Source organism: Drosophila rhopaloa, unplaced genomic scaffold, assembly GCF_018152115.1.
Source record: "Drosophila rhopaloa isolate 14029-0021.01 unplaced genomic scaffold, ASM1815211v1 contig_203, whole genome shotgun sequence".
NCBI lineage: Eukaryota > Metazoa > Arthropoda > Insecta > Diptera > Drosophilidae > Drosophila > Drosophila rhopaloa.
In genome coordinates this window covers 2,374,300-2,388,186 of record NW_025335088.1, presented here as the reverse complement: position 1 = coordinate 2,388,186, position 13,887 = coordinate 2,374,300, and the positions used below count along the sequence as shown (strand labels likewise).

The following is a 13,887-nucleotide window of genomic DNA, read 5'->3' as shown; positions in this document are numbered from 1 at the left end:
GAATTTTACTACCTTTCTTGTTAAATATGTCTGCTAAATGCATATTTTTTGCACTTTCCATTCTTCATTCTCGCCTATTTATTTTTTTTTTAATTATAATTATTATATTATAAATTTGTTTTATATTTTTGTTTGTTCTTGGGGATTTGGTTATATTTAAATACATACTATGGAAAATCGGTTTTAATTAAATTTAGATCGGACATCTGCATATATCATATAGCTCCCATAGGAAAATAACAAAATAATAAAAAAACAAGAGAGAACGCTATAGTCGAGTGCCTCGACTATTAGATACCCGTTACTCAGCTAAACAACTTAATATAAATATGCCTTCTTGTATGTTTTTCGCCGCTCGTATTAGCACCTTGGCCAGCTGTTCCAAAGTCATCCGTTAGATGCGCCATGAAAGGCGGAAATGTAGGCGCTAGCCAGGCTTACGCGTTTAGTGGGTTTTTGGGCGTTAGAGTGGGCGTGGCAAACTTTTATTAGGCCAATCGATATTTATTGACGAAACAAATACATATCAATTAAAATTTTCATAATATCATCAAAACTGCGGCCACAGCACCATTTCGAAACAAACTTGCGCTGCGTAGGAACTCCTAAAATCTACATGCAAAATGACAATCTTCTAGCTTTTATAGTTTCCGAGATCTCAGCGTTCATACGGACGGACAGACGGACATGGCTAGATCGACTCGGCTAGTGATCCTGAACACGAATATATATACTTCATAGGGTCGGAAACGCTTCCTTCTACCTGTTACATACTTTTGCACGAATACAATATACCCTTTTACTCTACGAGTAACGGGTATAATAATTATATTTCTCTTTTTCTGTTTATTATTTATATTATTATTATTATTTACTATAACGGAATTACGCTTTTAGTTTTGTCAAAATCGGACAACAATATCATTAAGATGCCATAGAAACGACATAGAAATCGAAATGCAGTCGCTTTGTAATAACTGCAAGGGTATATAAACTTCGGCAAGCCTTTCCGTTCCTGTTTATACACAACATTTCTGATGCAAAACATTTTTAGTGGACTTTATTAAAATTATTATTATTTAAATTAATTACCGACATGTTATGGGCGGGTGTAGTTCTTTCGCCGTACCTCCCCAAAATCGTAAAATAAAATTTTAATAGAATTAAGAAACCCCAACTACTTCCTAAAGTTGTCTTTTTTCCCAAATGATACAAATTATTACAAATTAATATTTTAAAATTTTGGAAATAACTTCTGACGCAAAGGGTTTACAAATTTGGCAATTTTTTTTCTGTTACGATCATTAAAGGGCATGGTATAAAAAAGAGAGACTACATTATTTTTGGATCTTTAAGATAATTCAAAAAATAAGGCTATTTATTTTTTAATTTGTCGATTATATGAATTTTTGCAGATTTTTTGATTTGACTTATGACTTTTTTCATATTTCAGAGGTTACTTTCGAGACTGGATTTAACTTGGCAAGAATCGAACCAAATGATGAAACCCCGGATGTCGGATTTGTTGCTGCATCATCTGCGACTGGAGAGTCTGCCATTCCCGATGTTAGTATTTGTTCACCAACTTCTCCCTCAAGTTTTGCGACATCATGTGGCAAGACTTTGGGTCACTTTCCATCTTCAAGCGTAAATAACTTTGGTTCTGGTGCCCCAGTTCCTACCACAGTATTTAAGTGCAATCTCTGCGAATACTTCGTACAATCAAAGGGCGACATTGCTTCTCATATTGAGACTGAGCACCCGTGTGCTGAGAGTGATAACTTTATTAGTATACCCACCAACACCGCTGCTCTGCAAGCTTTTCAAACAGCTATGGCAGCAGCCGCTCTAGCTGCGGTGCAACAACGTTGCGCCGCTATGAATGCACCGACTCATGATGCTGTCGAAACAGATAAGAGCATGGATACGAATGCTAGTGACGGCCCATTTGGCATTAAGCGGGAGCGGATTGAGGAAGAGGACGAACCCCTGGCAGAAATAGAGGATTCCAAAAAAATGGCTCCGCAGGCGACTGTATCGGCATCTTCGGAGTCGCCGAAAGATTCGGAAGCTCAAGTAGGTGTGCAGTGTCCTCTGTGTCTAGAGAACCATTTTCGGGACAAGCAGTACCTGGAGGCCCATTTAACAAGCGTTCACAGTGTTACCAGGGATGGTCTGTCTCGGCTTTTGTTGCTGGTGGATCAGAAAGCCTGGAGAAAAGGAAGTGAGTGCATTGATATAACCTCTCAAGTTCCATATGCGAATAGCAGCACCGAAGAGGCAACACCTGCACCCAATGAAGGCTTCGAGGGCACTTCAAGCTTTTCGGCCTCCAGTGCAAACGAAACCAAGTGCGCCAGTGCGACTAATTCAAGTCACCCAGTGGGAATGCAAGGACTCTCCTGCCAGCAGTGTGAGGCCAGCTTCAAGCACGAGGAACAGCTACTTCAGCATGCGCAACAGAACCAACATTTTTCATTGCAAAATGGGGAGTATTTGTGTCTCGCCTCCAGCCACATAAGTCGGCCCTGCTACATGAGTTTTAGAACCATTTCAACTATGATCAGCCACTTCCAAGACTCTCACATGAGCTTAGTTATCTCAGAGCGCCACGTCTACAAATATCGTTGCAAACAGTGTTCCCTGGCGTTCAAAACTCAAGAAAAGCTCACCACGCACATGCTGTACCACACAATGCGGGATGCAACAAAGTGCTCCCTTTGCCAACGAAACTTCCGGAGCACGCAGGCGCTGCAGAAACACATGGAGCTGGCACACTCCGAAGACGGAACACAATTAGCAAGGTCAAATAGTCCTCAAACGACGACATTGAATGCCGATGAGGTGCACAAAAATTCATCAGGGGAAACTCTTGCGCTAGAAAGAGGTAATACAATTTTTAACGAAAGTATAAATTTTGGTTGTACGCAGCACTAAATTTGTTTGTACTGTTGATTTGTTTGCAGAGGTCGCAGGGAATGATGTCTCTCCGCTTCGCGTGGAGTCACAAGCTAGCAAGGAAATTAGGTATTTGACACCTAGCCCAATGTCTCTGGATTCCCAGAACCAGCAGCAATACCTCGCAACTTTTGCAGCTTTGCTAAAGCAGCAACAGTGTAACTCAGATGCTGTAGGCGTCCACCCCGAAGCCTTATCACTGTCCACTGGAGAAATTTCCCAGCACTTGCAGGTAGTGCCATCACAATATCAGGTTTGCGCGCTTTAAGGACATGACATTAATTTGAATCCTTTCAGGGCTTACAAAATCTGCAAAATCTTCAGCATATGCAACAGCATTTTGGCGCCGCAGCTGCCGCCTCGGGACTGCCGATTAACCCGGTGGATATGCTCAATTTAATGCAGTTTCACCATTTGATGTCCCTTAACTTCATGAACCTAGCACCCCCTTTGGTATACGGCGCGAACGCCCCCGGAAGCAATACTGTTCCCGTGCCAACAGCTCAAAACATCAGCATTACCTCCACCAACGCGGCTGTCGCGACAGGATTATCTGATGCTCAGCTCACCAGCGGAGTCAACGCTTTACCGGTAGACTCTGTTAAAGGAACGACAGTCTCAGCTCCACCTCAGCACAATGTCAACTCAAACTCCCAGGTACTGTAAGAAGATTATGATTGTATTAAACAATCTGTTTTGATTTTAATATAATTTTTTAAAATGATTTTATTGTTGAAAGACCATTAAAATACGTAAATAACTACGTTCTTATTGTAACATTTTTAAACATATTTGGCAAGATTTGTATTTATCCTATGTGGCAAGATCCAAATACTTGGCAACGCCATAAAATGGGGATACCTAAAAGGAATGAAACATAAATTTCGGACCAGAAAAGTCGTAAATTTTTTTTTTACTTGTCCCATTTTGCCTATTAATACATCAATTGATATAAGTTTAAAAACATAAACATTTTAAACACTGATGGTTAAAATAGCTAGAATGAGAAAAATTAAAAAAACAATTAACTAATTTTCTAGTCCGAAAGGTTATTTTTTATAAGCCCTTGCAAAAAATATTATAATTTGCATCGCAGTGAAAAAGACATTTATTATATAAGGCTGAACAGAAGAGTTTGTATTGCCATGTCCATCTGTCTGTATTTAAATAATTAATATACAACATATTTTGCAAACTAATTTATCTGGAAACCATGACAAAAATGTCGAAGAGTGTTGCATGTTTTCCATTTTATTATTTCTTAATTTTAGTCAACTCGAGGTTAAGGTCAGCTTTTTCCAAACTATTTAAAATCTAACTCAATCTTAGCTTCTCTTTCTTAAAATATACTATTTAAATACACATATATTTCGAAAAGGTTCAGAAAAAGGGAACATAAATTATGATTATTATATTAATTGAGAAGCATCTTTGCTATACAAAACAAAAGCTATTGATATTTAATCGGTTTTTGGCTTAACCGATGGGTCCAGGTGGCTACACAATTGTAGTAAGCCAGGTTCCTTGAAATTTTATTATATTAATTAGGGAGTGAGTGTTCACTTACACTTACTTAGTATTACACCTTTTTAATTTTTCTTTACGGTGAATCTTATTTGCTATTACAGCTGGCAAGCAACCAAAAACGGGCCCGTACGCGTATTACAGATGACCAGTTAAAAATTTTGCGGGCACATTTCGACATAAATAACTCACCAAGTGAAGAGAGCATTATGGAAATGTCACAGAAAGCAAATCTTCCAATGAAGGTATGGCCTAGAAAACATAAATGTAAAAACGGTTAAACAACATTTTTTATTGTAGGTGGTTAAACACTGGTTCCGAAATACGTTGTTCAAAGAAAGGCAACGCAACAAGGATTCTCCTTATAATTTTAATAATCCACCGTCGACAACTCTTAATTTGGAGGAGTATGAACGTACAGGTCAGGCCAAAGTTACCCCTTTGAATGATACTAGCATCACAATATCAGCGCCAATGACTACAGAAACGGTTTCTTCAGCATCGTCTGTTAATACCAATCTGAACTCTAAAGAAAACTCAACTACAAGAGTGACCACGGTTGGAAAAGCAATATCATCCGTGCCCGTCTTATTTGCTGCTACCGTTCCAAGCTCTACGCCTGTTTCTCGCCCAGAATCGACCAACTCGAGCGGCAACATATCCGATTATCTTAGCAATAATTTATTTTTTGGACAGCACGGGGGTAAGGACCAAGGCTTGCAATATCCTGTAGAAGGGCAAATAAAATCAGAGCCTCAGGATGACATGATTGGGGCCATTGACTTCGCATTCCAAACAAAACATCAGCCAAACATTAACTTAAAGCATCAACAGGAACTTGCGGATCCGCCAGAACAATCTATTACAAATCAAGATACGGATATGTCCCAGGACCAATCGTTACATGCAGGTTCTTCACTTCACTGTCAAAGTCAACAGCAAACAAACATTTTTGAAACCAAATCGGAGAGTGGTAGCTCCGATGTAATGTCACGCCCTCCTACTCCGTGCAGTGGAGCTGCAGGAAATCTCTACGGCAGTATGAATGATTTAATAAACCAACAATTAGAAAACATGGCTAGTAATATGGGGCCACCAAAAAAACTGCAGGTTGTTGGAAAAACATTCGACAAGAACTCAGCTCCAATCTCGAGCTCGGCCAGTGCCAGCACTCAGTTCGAAAGTAACTCTTCCAACTCATCAAGTTCCTCATCATCGACATCGGGTGGTAAGCGAGCCAACCGAACCCGTTTCACGGACTATCAAATAAAGGTTTTGCAGGAATTTTTTGAGAACAATTCATACCCGAAAGACAGCGATCTTGAGTATTTAAGTAAGCTTTTGTTATTGTCCCCCCGTGTAATTGTAGTTTGGTTTCAAAATGCCAGGCAAAAGCAACGCAAGATTTACGAAAACCAACCGAACAATTCCCTCTTCGAAAATGAGGAGACTAAAAAACAAAACATTAACTATGCTTGCAAAAAGTGTAGCCTTGTGTTTCAACGGTATTACGAGCTAATACGCCACCAGAAAAATCACTGCTTCAAAGAGGAGAATAACAAAAAATCCGCCAAGGCACAAATCGCTGCTGCTCAAATCGCTCAGAATTTGAGCTCTGAGGATTCCAACTCCTCCATGGATATACATCATGTTGGTATTTGTCCGTCAGGCTCAACAGTAGTTTCGCAAACTATGTCAACCGTCTCTGCAGCCACTCTGCCGGGACAGTTTCCACAGCAATCAATTGCCGCTTTTCCGTCACCACAGCATTTGTTTGCGAAGTCATCTTCACTCACTGACTTCAGCCCATCCACGACCCCTACGCCCCCCCAACGAGAACGGAGTAACAGTTTAGACCATCCACAAAGAACTCCCAAGTATGACTGTGATAAATGCGAACTGCAGTTTAACCACTTGGAGAAATTGCGAGAGCATCAACTATTGCACCTGATGAATCCAGAAACAATATTTTCAGTCCCAGTCCAAAATTCGAGCCCAGACGCCAATTTCGGTCCGTTCGGTAGTATATTGCAAAGTCTACAACAAGCAGCGGTTCAACAACAACAGCCTGAAAACCAACCACCACCAACAAAAAAACGAAAATACTCGGATAGCTCTTCCAATCCAGATGATTTACCGACTATATCGGAACTCGAGGCTTCACATAAGAAGCACGAATTCCTGTATAAATATTTTGTGCAAAATGAAACGAACTCAGAATTGAAACAGCAGTTTCTAATGCAGCGCAAACATAAGAAAGCAGTGCAACTTCAGTCCCAAGAACAAGGAAATGAATTCGACTTTGAACTGGAATTCTTAACTAATTTCTATCAGCAGAGCGAATTAAAAAAAGTCAGTAACTATGACTTTTTACTGCAGTACTATCGCACACAGGAAGAGGCAGCACTGAAGACAAAATCAAATCAACAGCATCCGTTTAGCTCTAGTAAAAAGCCAACCATCGAGTTTCTACTACAGTATTATCAACTGAACGAGTCAAAAAAGTTTTTTCAGTTAGTTGCCTCGCCCCAAATAATGCCTGATGGCCTAGGCTACAAACCGTCGTCGCAGATGCCAAAACCTACGGCGGATGAAATTATTAATGTCATTGCCGAAACATCGTTGGCGCAGGCAACAGAACTACACAGAATAAAGCAAGAAGAACAAATCAGCATAGACAGGCCATGCGAAGAAAAGGAGTTATTTAAAAACAGAAATGAAGTTGAAAAGCTTAATAACAATAACGTTAACATTAACTCGGTGAAAACCGATACAACCGAGGCGAACGGTAGCAAATTAGTTGACATTATAGAAGAGGTGTCAGTGGCTCCTACATCAATAACAATAAATGATGATAGCAAATATTTAAGCACGAGATCCTTACAAAAAGATGACAAGGAAAAGTCTCAATACCTACACAATCTAGAAGACTTCCTGGATGCCACTATGATAGAGAATAACTCTCAGACCCTGACTTTTAATGATGACGAAAAAGCTTGCCAAAAGGATGAAACGAATATACCATCAATCCATAAAGCAAACGAGATGGAGATACGGTCTTCTGTGTCTCCTGTTAATGTTTCATCCAAACAAAACAAACGTCTACGTACAACTATTCTTCCGGAGCAACTGAACTTTTTGTATGAATGCTATCAATCCGAATCAAACCCAAGCCGAAAAATGCTTGAAGAGATATCTAAGAAAGTAAATCTTAAGAAACGCGTAGTGCAAGTAAGTATCAATATATATACAGACATATATTCAGATTTTGAGCTAGTGAAACATTATTAGATAATTATCTTAACTTATGTTTGGACTTTGGAATTGCCTTCTGAGAAGTAAAAAAAAGTTAAAATTTGAGTTTATTCAAAAACCAAAAGTTTTTTATGGCTAATTTTTATGTAAATTTTAAAAGCATTACTGCTTTACTGTACATTTTCAAGCCATTGCGCAACGCATAATCACATTTTTCATAATTTTTCATATAACGAGTTAAAAAAAATTGAACATAAACTCACAATGTAATAATGTTATCTACGAAATAGCAAACAAAAATTTTGTAATGTCAGGACTTTGTGGAAAGGAAACATCAAGATTCCGGAAAACAACACCAACGCAATGTGCTTTCACACGTTGCCTACACAGAAACATACACGTCATGAAGTAGCAAAACTTTTGACAGCTGTCCTTTATAGCCTAGTATAGATCGAAAAACAAGTTCGGCGAGTTAAGCAGCTAGTTTTGGTGACAAGCAATTAAAAATGAAACAAAATTTGCTACAGGAAAAAACACTTTAAGGATATTCTCAATTATCTTGGCAAGTCAATTAAAAAAAATAAAATTTAAAGTTATAATTTAACTTCCTGATAATTATTTGGTCATTTAAAGTTTATAGCTGCAATTAAATAGTTCTTGTAGGCTATGTTTCCCAGTATTTTTTTGGTTTTCCGTCAATTTTTTAAAGTATCTGTTGCGGAGCAGATGTTTTTGTTTCTTTTAAATTTCTTTGTACGCCGGCAGACTCGTCTTGACAATGTAATTGAGAATATGTAATGTAATGGTACCTTTCTGCAAATAAGTTGTTTTCAATTTTAACTGTTTGTCAACAAACAGTACGACCGTACATAGCTACCTCGATTCTGATAAACTGTCAAAAATGCTGTTACACTGAAAAGATTCAAGTTTTTCCGCTGGCGAAGTTGTTTTTCGATCTGAGTAGGCCTTTAATCTTTTCGCTAGGGGCTTTCGAACGTTCGCCTAGAGTTCATTTAAGGAGGCTAAGTAATTTATGGTATTTTTTGTCGTTCTGAGTAACTGACAAACGGATTTTTAAAAACGGAGTACTAGACTTTTAAATATTGCGCTGGTGTTCTTTGTCGTAAAGTTTCTTGTATTTTATACATCATTTTAAATGAATGGGTTAGAACCTTTTACAAAGTCATATTTTTTTGACCTATGTTTTTAAACATATCATAAAGTGCTCTTGTCATGGTATTATAAGTATTATTTTATGTTACGGAGTCCATAGTAATTTGAGTATTTTAAAAATCATTAAAATCTATACAGTTTTACGTTTTTACTGTAGTTTTTTGAAGATTTAAAAGTTGTATATGCATTTATATAAATACAGATGTCTTTATTATTTTCTTTTTTAATTTGTATTGTTCTTTTATTTTTTTTTTGGTGCAAATTCAAATGAACGGCAACTGTAAACTAATGAGCTGGCACCTTTTAAAGTCTTATTTTGTTGTCCTTGGTTTTTATACCCTTGCATAGGATATTATAATGTTGGTCAAAAGTGTGCAACGCAGTGAATGAGACATCTCCGACCCTATAAAGTATATATATTCTTGATCAGGATCGCCTCCTGAGTTGATTTAAGCATGTCCATCTGTCTGTTTCTACGCAAACTAGACTCTCAGTTTTAAAGATATCGAATTGAAAATTTGCACACACCATTCTTTCCTTGTGATTTTCTATGGGTTTTATTTTTGGCCAATCAATCTGACCTACCAAATTTCATAAGGACTATATCCTACAGCTGCCATATAACTGAATGATTGGAAATGCAATAATTTTGGTGTTTTTAAAGTTAGGAAGTTGGGATTTTTATGAGTATTAAGAATGCATCATATAAATAGTTTTGGAGAATATAATTTATAGAACATTCGGCTCCGGCCGAAGTTAGCTTTTCTTTCTTGTTTTCATTTAAGTCATCATAAAGCGCTTCTCTAATAGTGGTAATCAAAACCAAGAAAGGAAGCAATCTTCCGTAAGCCGAAGTTTATATACCCTTGCAGTTATTACAAAACGACCACATTTCGTTTTTAATGCCTATATTACTAAAAACACTGAAGCTATCTCGATTTAGCGCACCATTCTGGCATCGTTTCTAGTTTGCGTAGAAACGGACGGACGGATGGACAGACGGACATGGCTAGATCGACTCTCCTGGAGATACTGATCAAGAATAGGGTCGCATATGTCTCATTTACTGCGTTGCAAACTTTTGACTGAAATTATAATACCGTCTGCAAGGGTATAAAAATGCTGGTTATTGTTTTATGTTGCGGAGTCCATAGTTTTGGATTTTGAAAACAAATCGAAATAAAATATATAGAGTTTTGAGTTTGCACTGAAGTTTTTATATGTATTTATATAAATACAGATGTTTTTATTATTTCCTATTATTAATTTGTATCGTTTTTTACTTTATTTTTTAGTGAGAATGCAACACAGACCTATTAAATGATAGACAATCTTAAACTTATTGCCCAATTTATTGGTCGACAGACTGATTTTTTAAGTCACACTTTCAAGCTTGCGAAAAAAAAACTTAAAAAGGTAAATAATGCAGTAAATTAAATTAAAAATAGTAGTTCTCTAAGAATATCAATGTAGAAAAAGCAGCACTTATAACAGAGCATCTCTTGCTCCATTTTTCATTATTCTTGAAGGTCTGGTTTCAAAATTCTCGGGCCAAAGACAAAAAATCCCGCAATCAGCGGCACTATGCACACATATCTGACGATAACAGCTATGATGGTTCTAGTGGCAAAGAGGTTATCAGCGACCTAAAAGCTAATGGCGTGCCCCTGGAACAGGATCACGAAATGAATCTTCAGGACTGCCAGCTGTGCCAAGTCACCCAAGTCAACATCCGAAAGCACGCTTTTAGCGTAGAGCATATCTGCAAGATGAAGAAGCTACTCGAACAAACCACCGAGTTTTATGCCCAGAGCAATGGCAGCGGCAGCGATGACAACGATTCCGACAGGGAAAAAAGATTTTACGACTTTTCGAAGACCTTTCTGTTCCAACATGTTGTTTCGAATGCGTCAAGCAACGCTAATCTTACTCCAGGATCTGTACAAGATTCAAATGCTCTTCCTGAAAAGAACTGTATGCTTAACTATGATTCTGCTGGTGGTAATTCCAAAAGTCATATGCAGCATAACTTGCCAGCCGAAATCGGCAATGATGATGTGCGAAAAATCGCTGGTAATCAGGAAATAATGCAGCAGCTCTTCAACCGAAACCATATCACCGGTAAGAGTTTCGGCAGGTTTTTTTTTATCTTATCTGTTGATCAGATTTAAAATTACTAATTTAAAATTTTTAATTTTATATAAATTAGCCTGTCAATTTATTTTTAATTAAACAAGTTTTCTTTCGTTTATTTGCCGCTTGTAAATGAAATGATGTAATCAAAAATCATCTTTAAATATTGAAGAAAGAGACATACCTTAAAAAAAACACTGAGAACTTTTTATTATAAATGTATTTTAAACGCCTCGCAAATTTAATTATTACAAAATAATCGATAAAATATTTTTATTTTTAATAGGTTATAATATAATAGGTATATATAAATACAAAATTCAACAAGAAAATTGTATACAAATGTATACGTATAAAACTAAAAAAGCAGAGTCATGTGCTTTTTAAAATATTGCAGAAGAATTTGAAATCCCAAGTAAATTTTAAAGTGCACTTTAAGTGTTTAACTAAATCAACAAAGCAGTACATGGTACTTTTTATCTCCTTTGCCTTTTGTCTCAAAATTTGCCCCATCTATTTCGATGTTTTTTAAGAAGCGACCATAAATATATATATTTATATATATATATGTTTTGGAATGAATCGATATAAATTGAGTTCTTGGTGCTACAAATACTGATATTGACACTTGATTAGGGCTTAAATATCATTATATATAATGTGAATGTATAATTCAACTAATGCAAGATCCGAATAACATTAATATACTGAAACATGTACAAAAATAAATATTTTATTCAAATCCATTTATTTTCAAGTTGCGTTTTTATTGTTATTTAGTTGTATGTTTTATAATTTCTTTGGTTTGTAATGTTAATAATGAACATCAGTTCGAGTAGTGTTACTCAATCGACTTTGATAATTATTCAATCGGTAAAATCTAAATCAGTAACTCTTATTTTATTAGTTATAGGTGGAAAGTAATTTGGAGTGTTTGTATGGCCTTAAAACCAAGGTGGTTAAGACATAGGTGAGTTGTTCTACTCAAACTTATCCTAACAAGCTAAACATATTCTAAATTACAGACTACAAATGGAAAAATGATTGCATAATGAGATGCGAAAGATACGTACAGGAGAAAAATACGAACATACACAAACCATACTACGAAAACTAAAAAGTTCCTATTTTAATGAAATTTATAAAAACATTGACATTCCATGAACCAAATGAATATACAGATATATGTATTGAAATTCTTGCGAAGACCTATTTCAACATTAGTAAGAATTTTTTAATTAAACGGAAGTGTTCCTAACTATTCAAAATATAAATTAGCGATAATCTTAAAGTATACACAATTGTGGCAATCCTATAAATTTCGAAACGGAGGGCTTAACTTTAATAAGTCGAGAAACCATGGCAGCTCCAAAAATAATATGTAATAACTTAGATACATATATAATGAACTAGATTTAATGAAACGTAAACTGAGTTCCTAGCATTTGATTGCTTTATGCCTTTGTTTTCTATATTAGAATGTAATCAATGAATACTAAGATCTGCTTCGGCATGCCGATCTTTTAAACATTTTTCAAAAGCTGAAGTTACACAGCGGTTCCTATTACATTTTCGGAAACTGTACATGGACATTATAAACAAACTGATTTTTATTTATTTTATTCTGTCATATGCTGAGAGTAAATGTGCCAATAATTTATTTTGCAATGCATGCTTATAGCATAGGAAACATTATATCTCTAAAGGTATATTATACTAAAAATGACATGAGTTCAAATTTCTATAAAAAAATAGAGAATACATCCTGACTATTTAAAAAGAAAAAAGGAAATGGCTTAAAAAAATTATTAGTTTTATTTTTTTGTTTGAACTTATAAATTACTTTCCATGTTAAATATTTGTTACGACGTATAAAATTATTAAATCAGATTACAAAATTAATATTTTATTTGTAATTAAATTTTAAATTTGTAAAACAATAAATCTAAACTTCTAGGCGGATGGCAGAAGTAATATTTCAAAATTGCATTGATTTCTTATTAAAGCTTCCAATCATACTTAGAATTTAAAGAAAAATCTCAGCTTATTATTGCCTCGTTATGTATATTTATAATTTTTATTTTCTCTGCCAAGATATTTTGAAACGACACAGTTGGCTCATAAACAGTTAAAATATAGTATTAGACTGATTCATTTTTCTAAAAATTTTACATTATAGATTTATTTAATGTCATTCTTTATCACATTCATTTATACGTACTCGTATATGCCTAAGTGTATTGTTAACTGCAAATAAATATATTCATATGTTACGAAACATAAGAAAACTGTACTAAGAAGTTCCTATAGAATTTAATAAAAAGATATACAAATATATTTACGTGAAAGTTCACAAATAACTAAATGACATTATTTTCTGTTTATCTATTTTTAAATTTATGACAGGCAATTTATGAAGTAATAATCAGCATATGTCCATATTAACATTAGAAAATTACAAATGTGTGAGGATAACGCCGTAATCGTTTTATAAAATAATTATTTTCATACCTATGTACTTAAGCATTCATAATTGCCAAGAAACACAGATTAACATATATGGACATAATAGCAGACTTACACTCTCATATATACATATATGATTATGAAACTACACCCTCGCAATTATAAATAAGTATTAGTTGAAATAACTAATCGGTACGACGATATACATATATGATCAACATATGTAACACACAAAATAAAATGCGATTTCACAGATGAGATCAGAACTTGAATTGCTCAATTGATAACCACCATACATAGTTACGTATGTATGTATAAATATATAACATATCACCATATACTAGAATAAACCTTTAAAAGTTTGGTCCGTTCTTTTTA

General features: G+C 35.4%; 1 protein-coding gene across 4 annotated transcripts in view; it reads left to right on the top strand.

The window, feature by feature from the left end:
• LOC108039193 (zinc finger protein 2) overlaps positions 1 to 12,854 on the top strand; it is a 68,063-nt gene extending 55,209 nt beyond the window's left edge. For 2 of the 4 annotated variants that reach the window (XM_044460626.1, XM_044460627.1), the window contains 6 exons: positions 1,454 to 2,887; positions 2,967 to 3,190; positions 3,256 to 3,615; positions 4,587 to 4,727; positions 4,783 to 7,713; positions 10,440 to 11,283. In XM_044460626.1, the coding sequence (XP_044316561.1) occupies positions 1,454 to 2,887; positions 2,967 to 3,190; positions 3,256 to 3,615; positions 4,587 to 4,727; positions 4,783 to 7,713; positions 10,440 to 11,081 (5,732 nt within the window). In that variant the 3' untranslated portion in view covers positions 11,082 to 11,283. Of the gene's footprint in view, positions 1 to 1,453; positions 2,888 to 2,966; positions 3,191 to 3,255; positions 3,616 to 4,586; positions 4,728 to 4,782; positions 7,714 to 10,205; positions 10,320 to 10,439; positions 11,284 to 11,950; positions 12,014 to 12,068 lie in introns of those variants that run through there. The other 2 variants (XM_044460628.1, XM_044460629.1) reach the window with 2 other exon arrangements.
• The last annotated feature ends 1,033 nt before the right edge of the window (positions 12,855 to 13,887 follow it).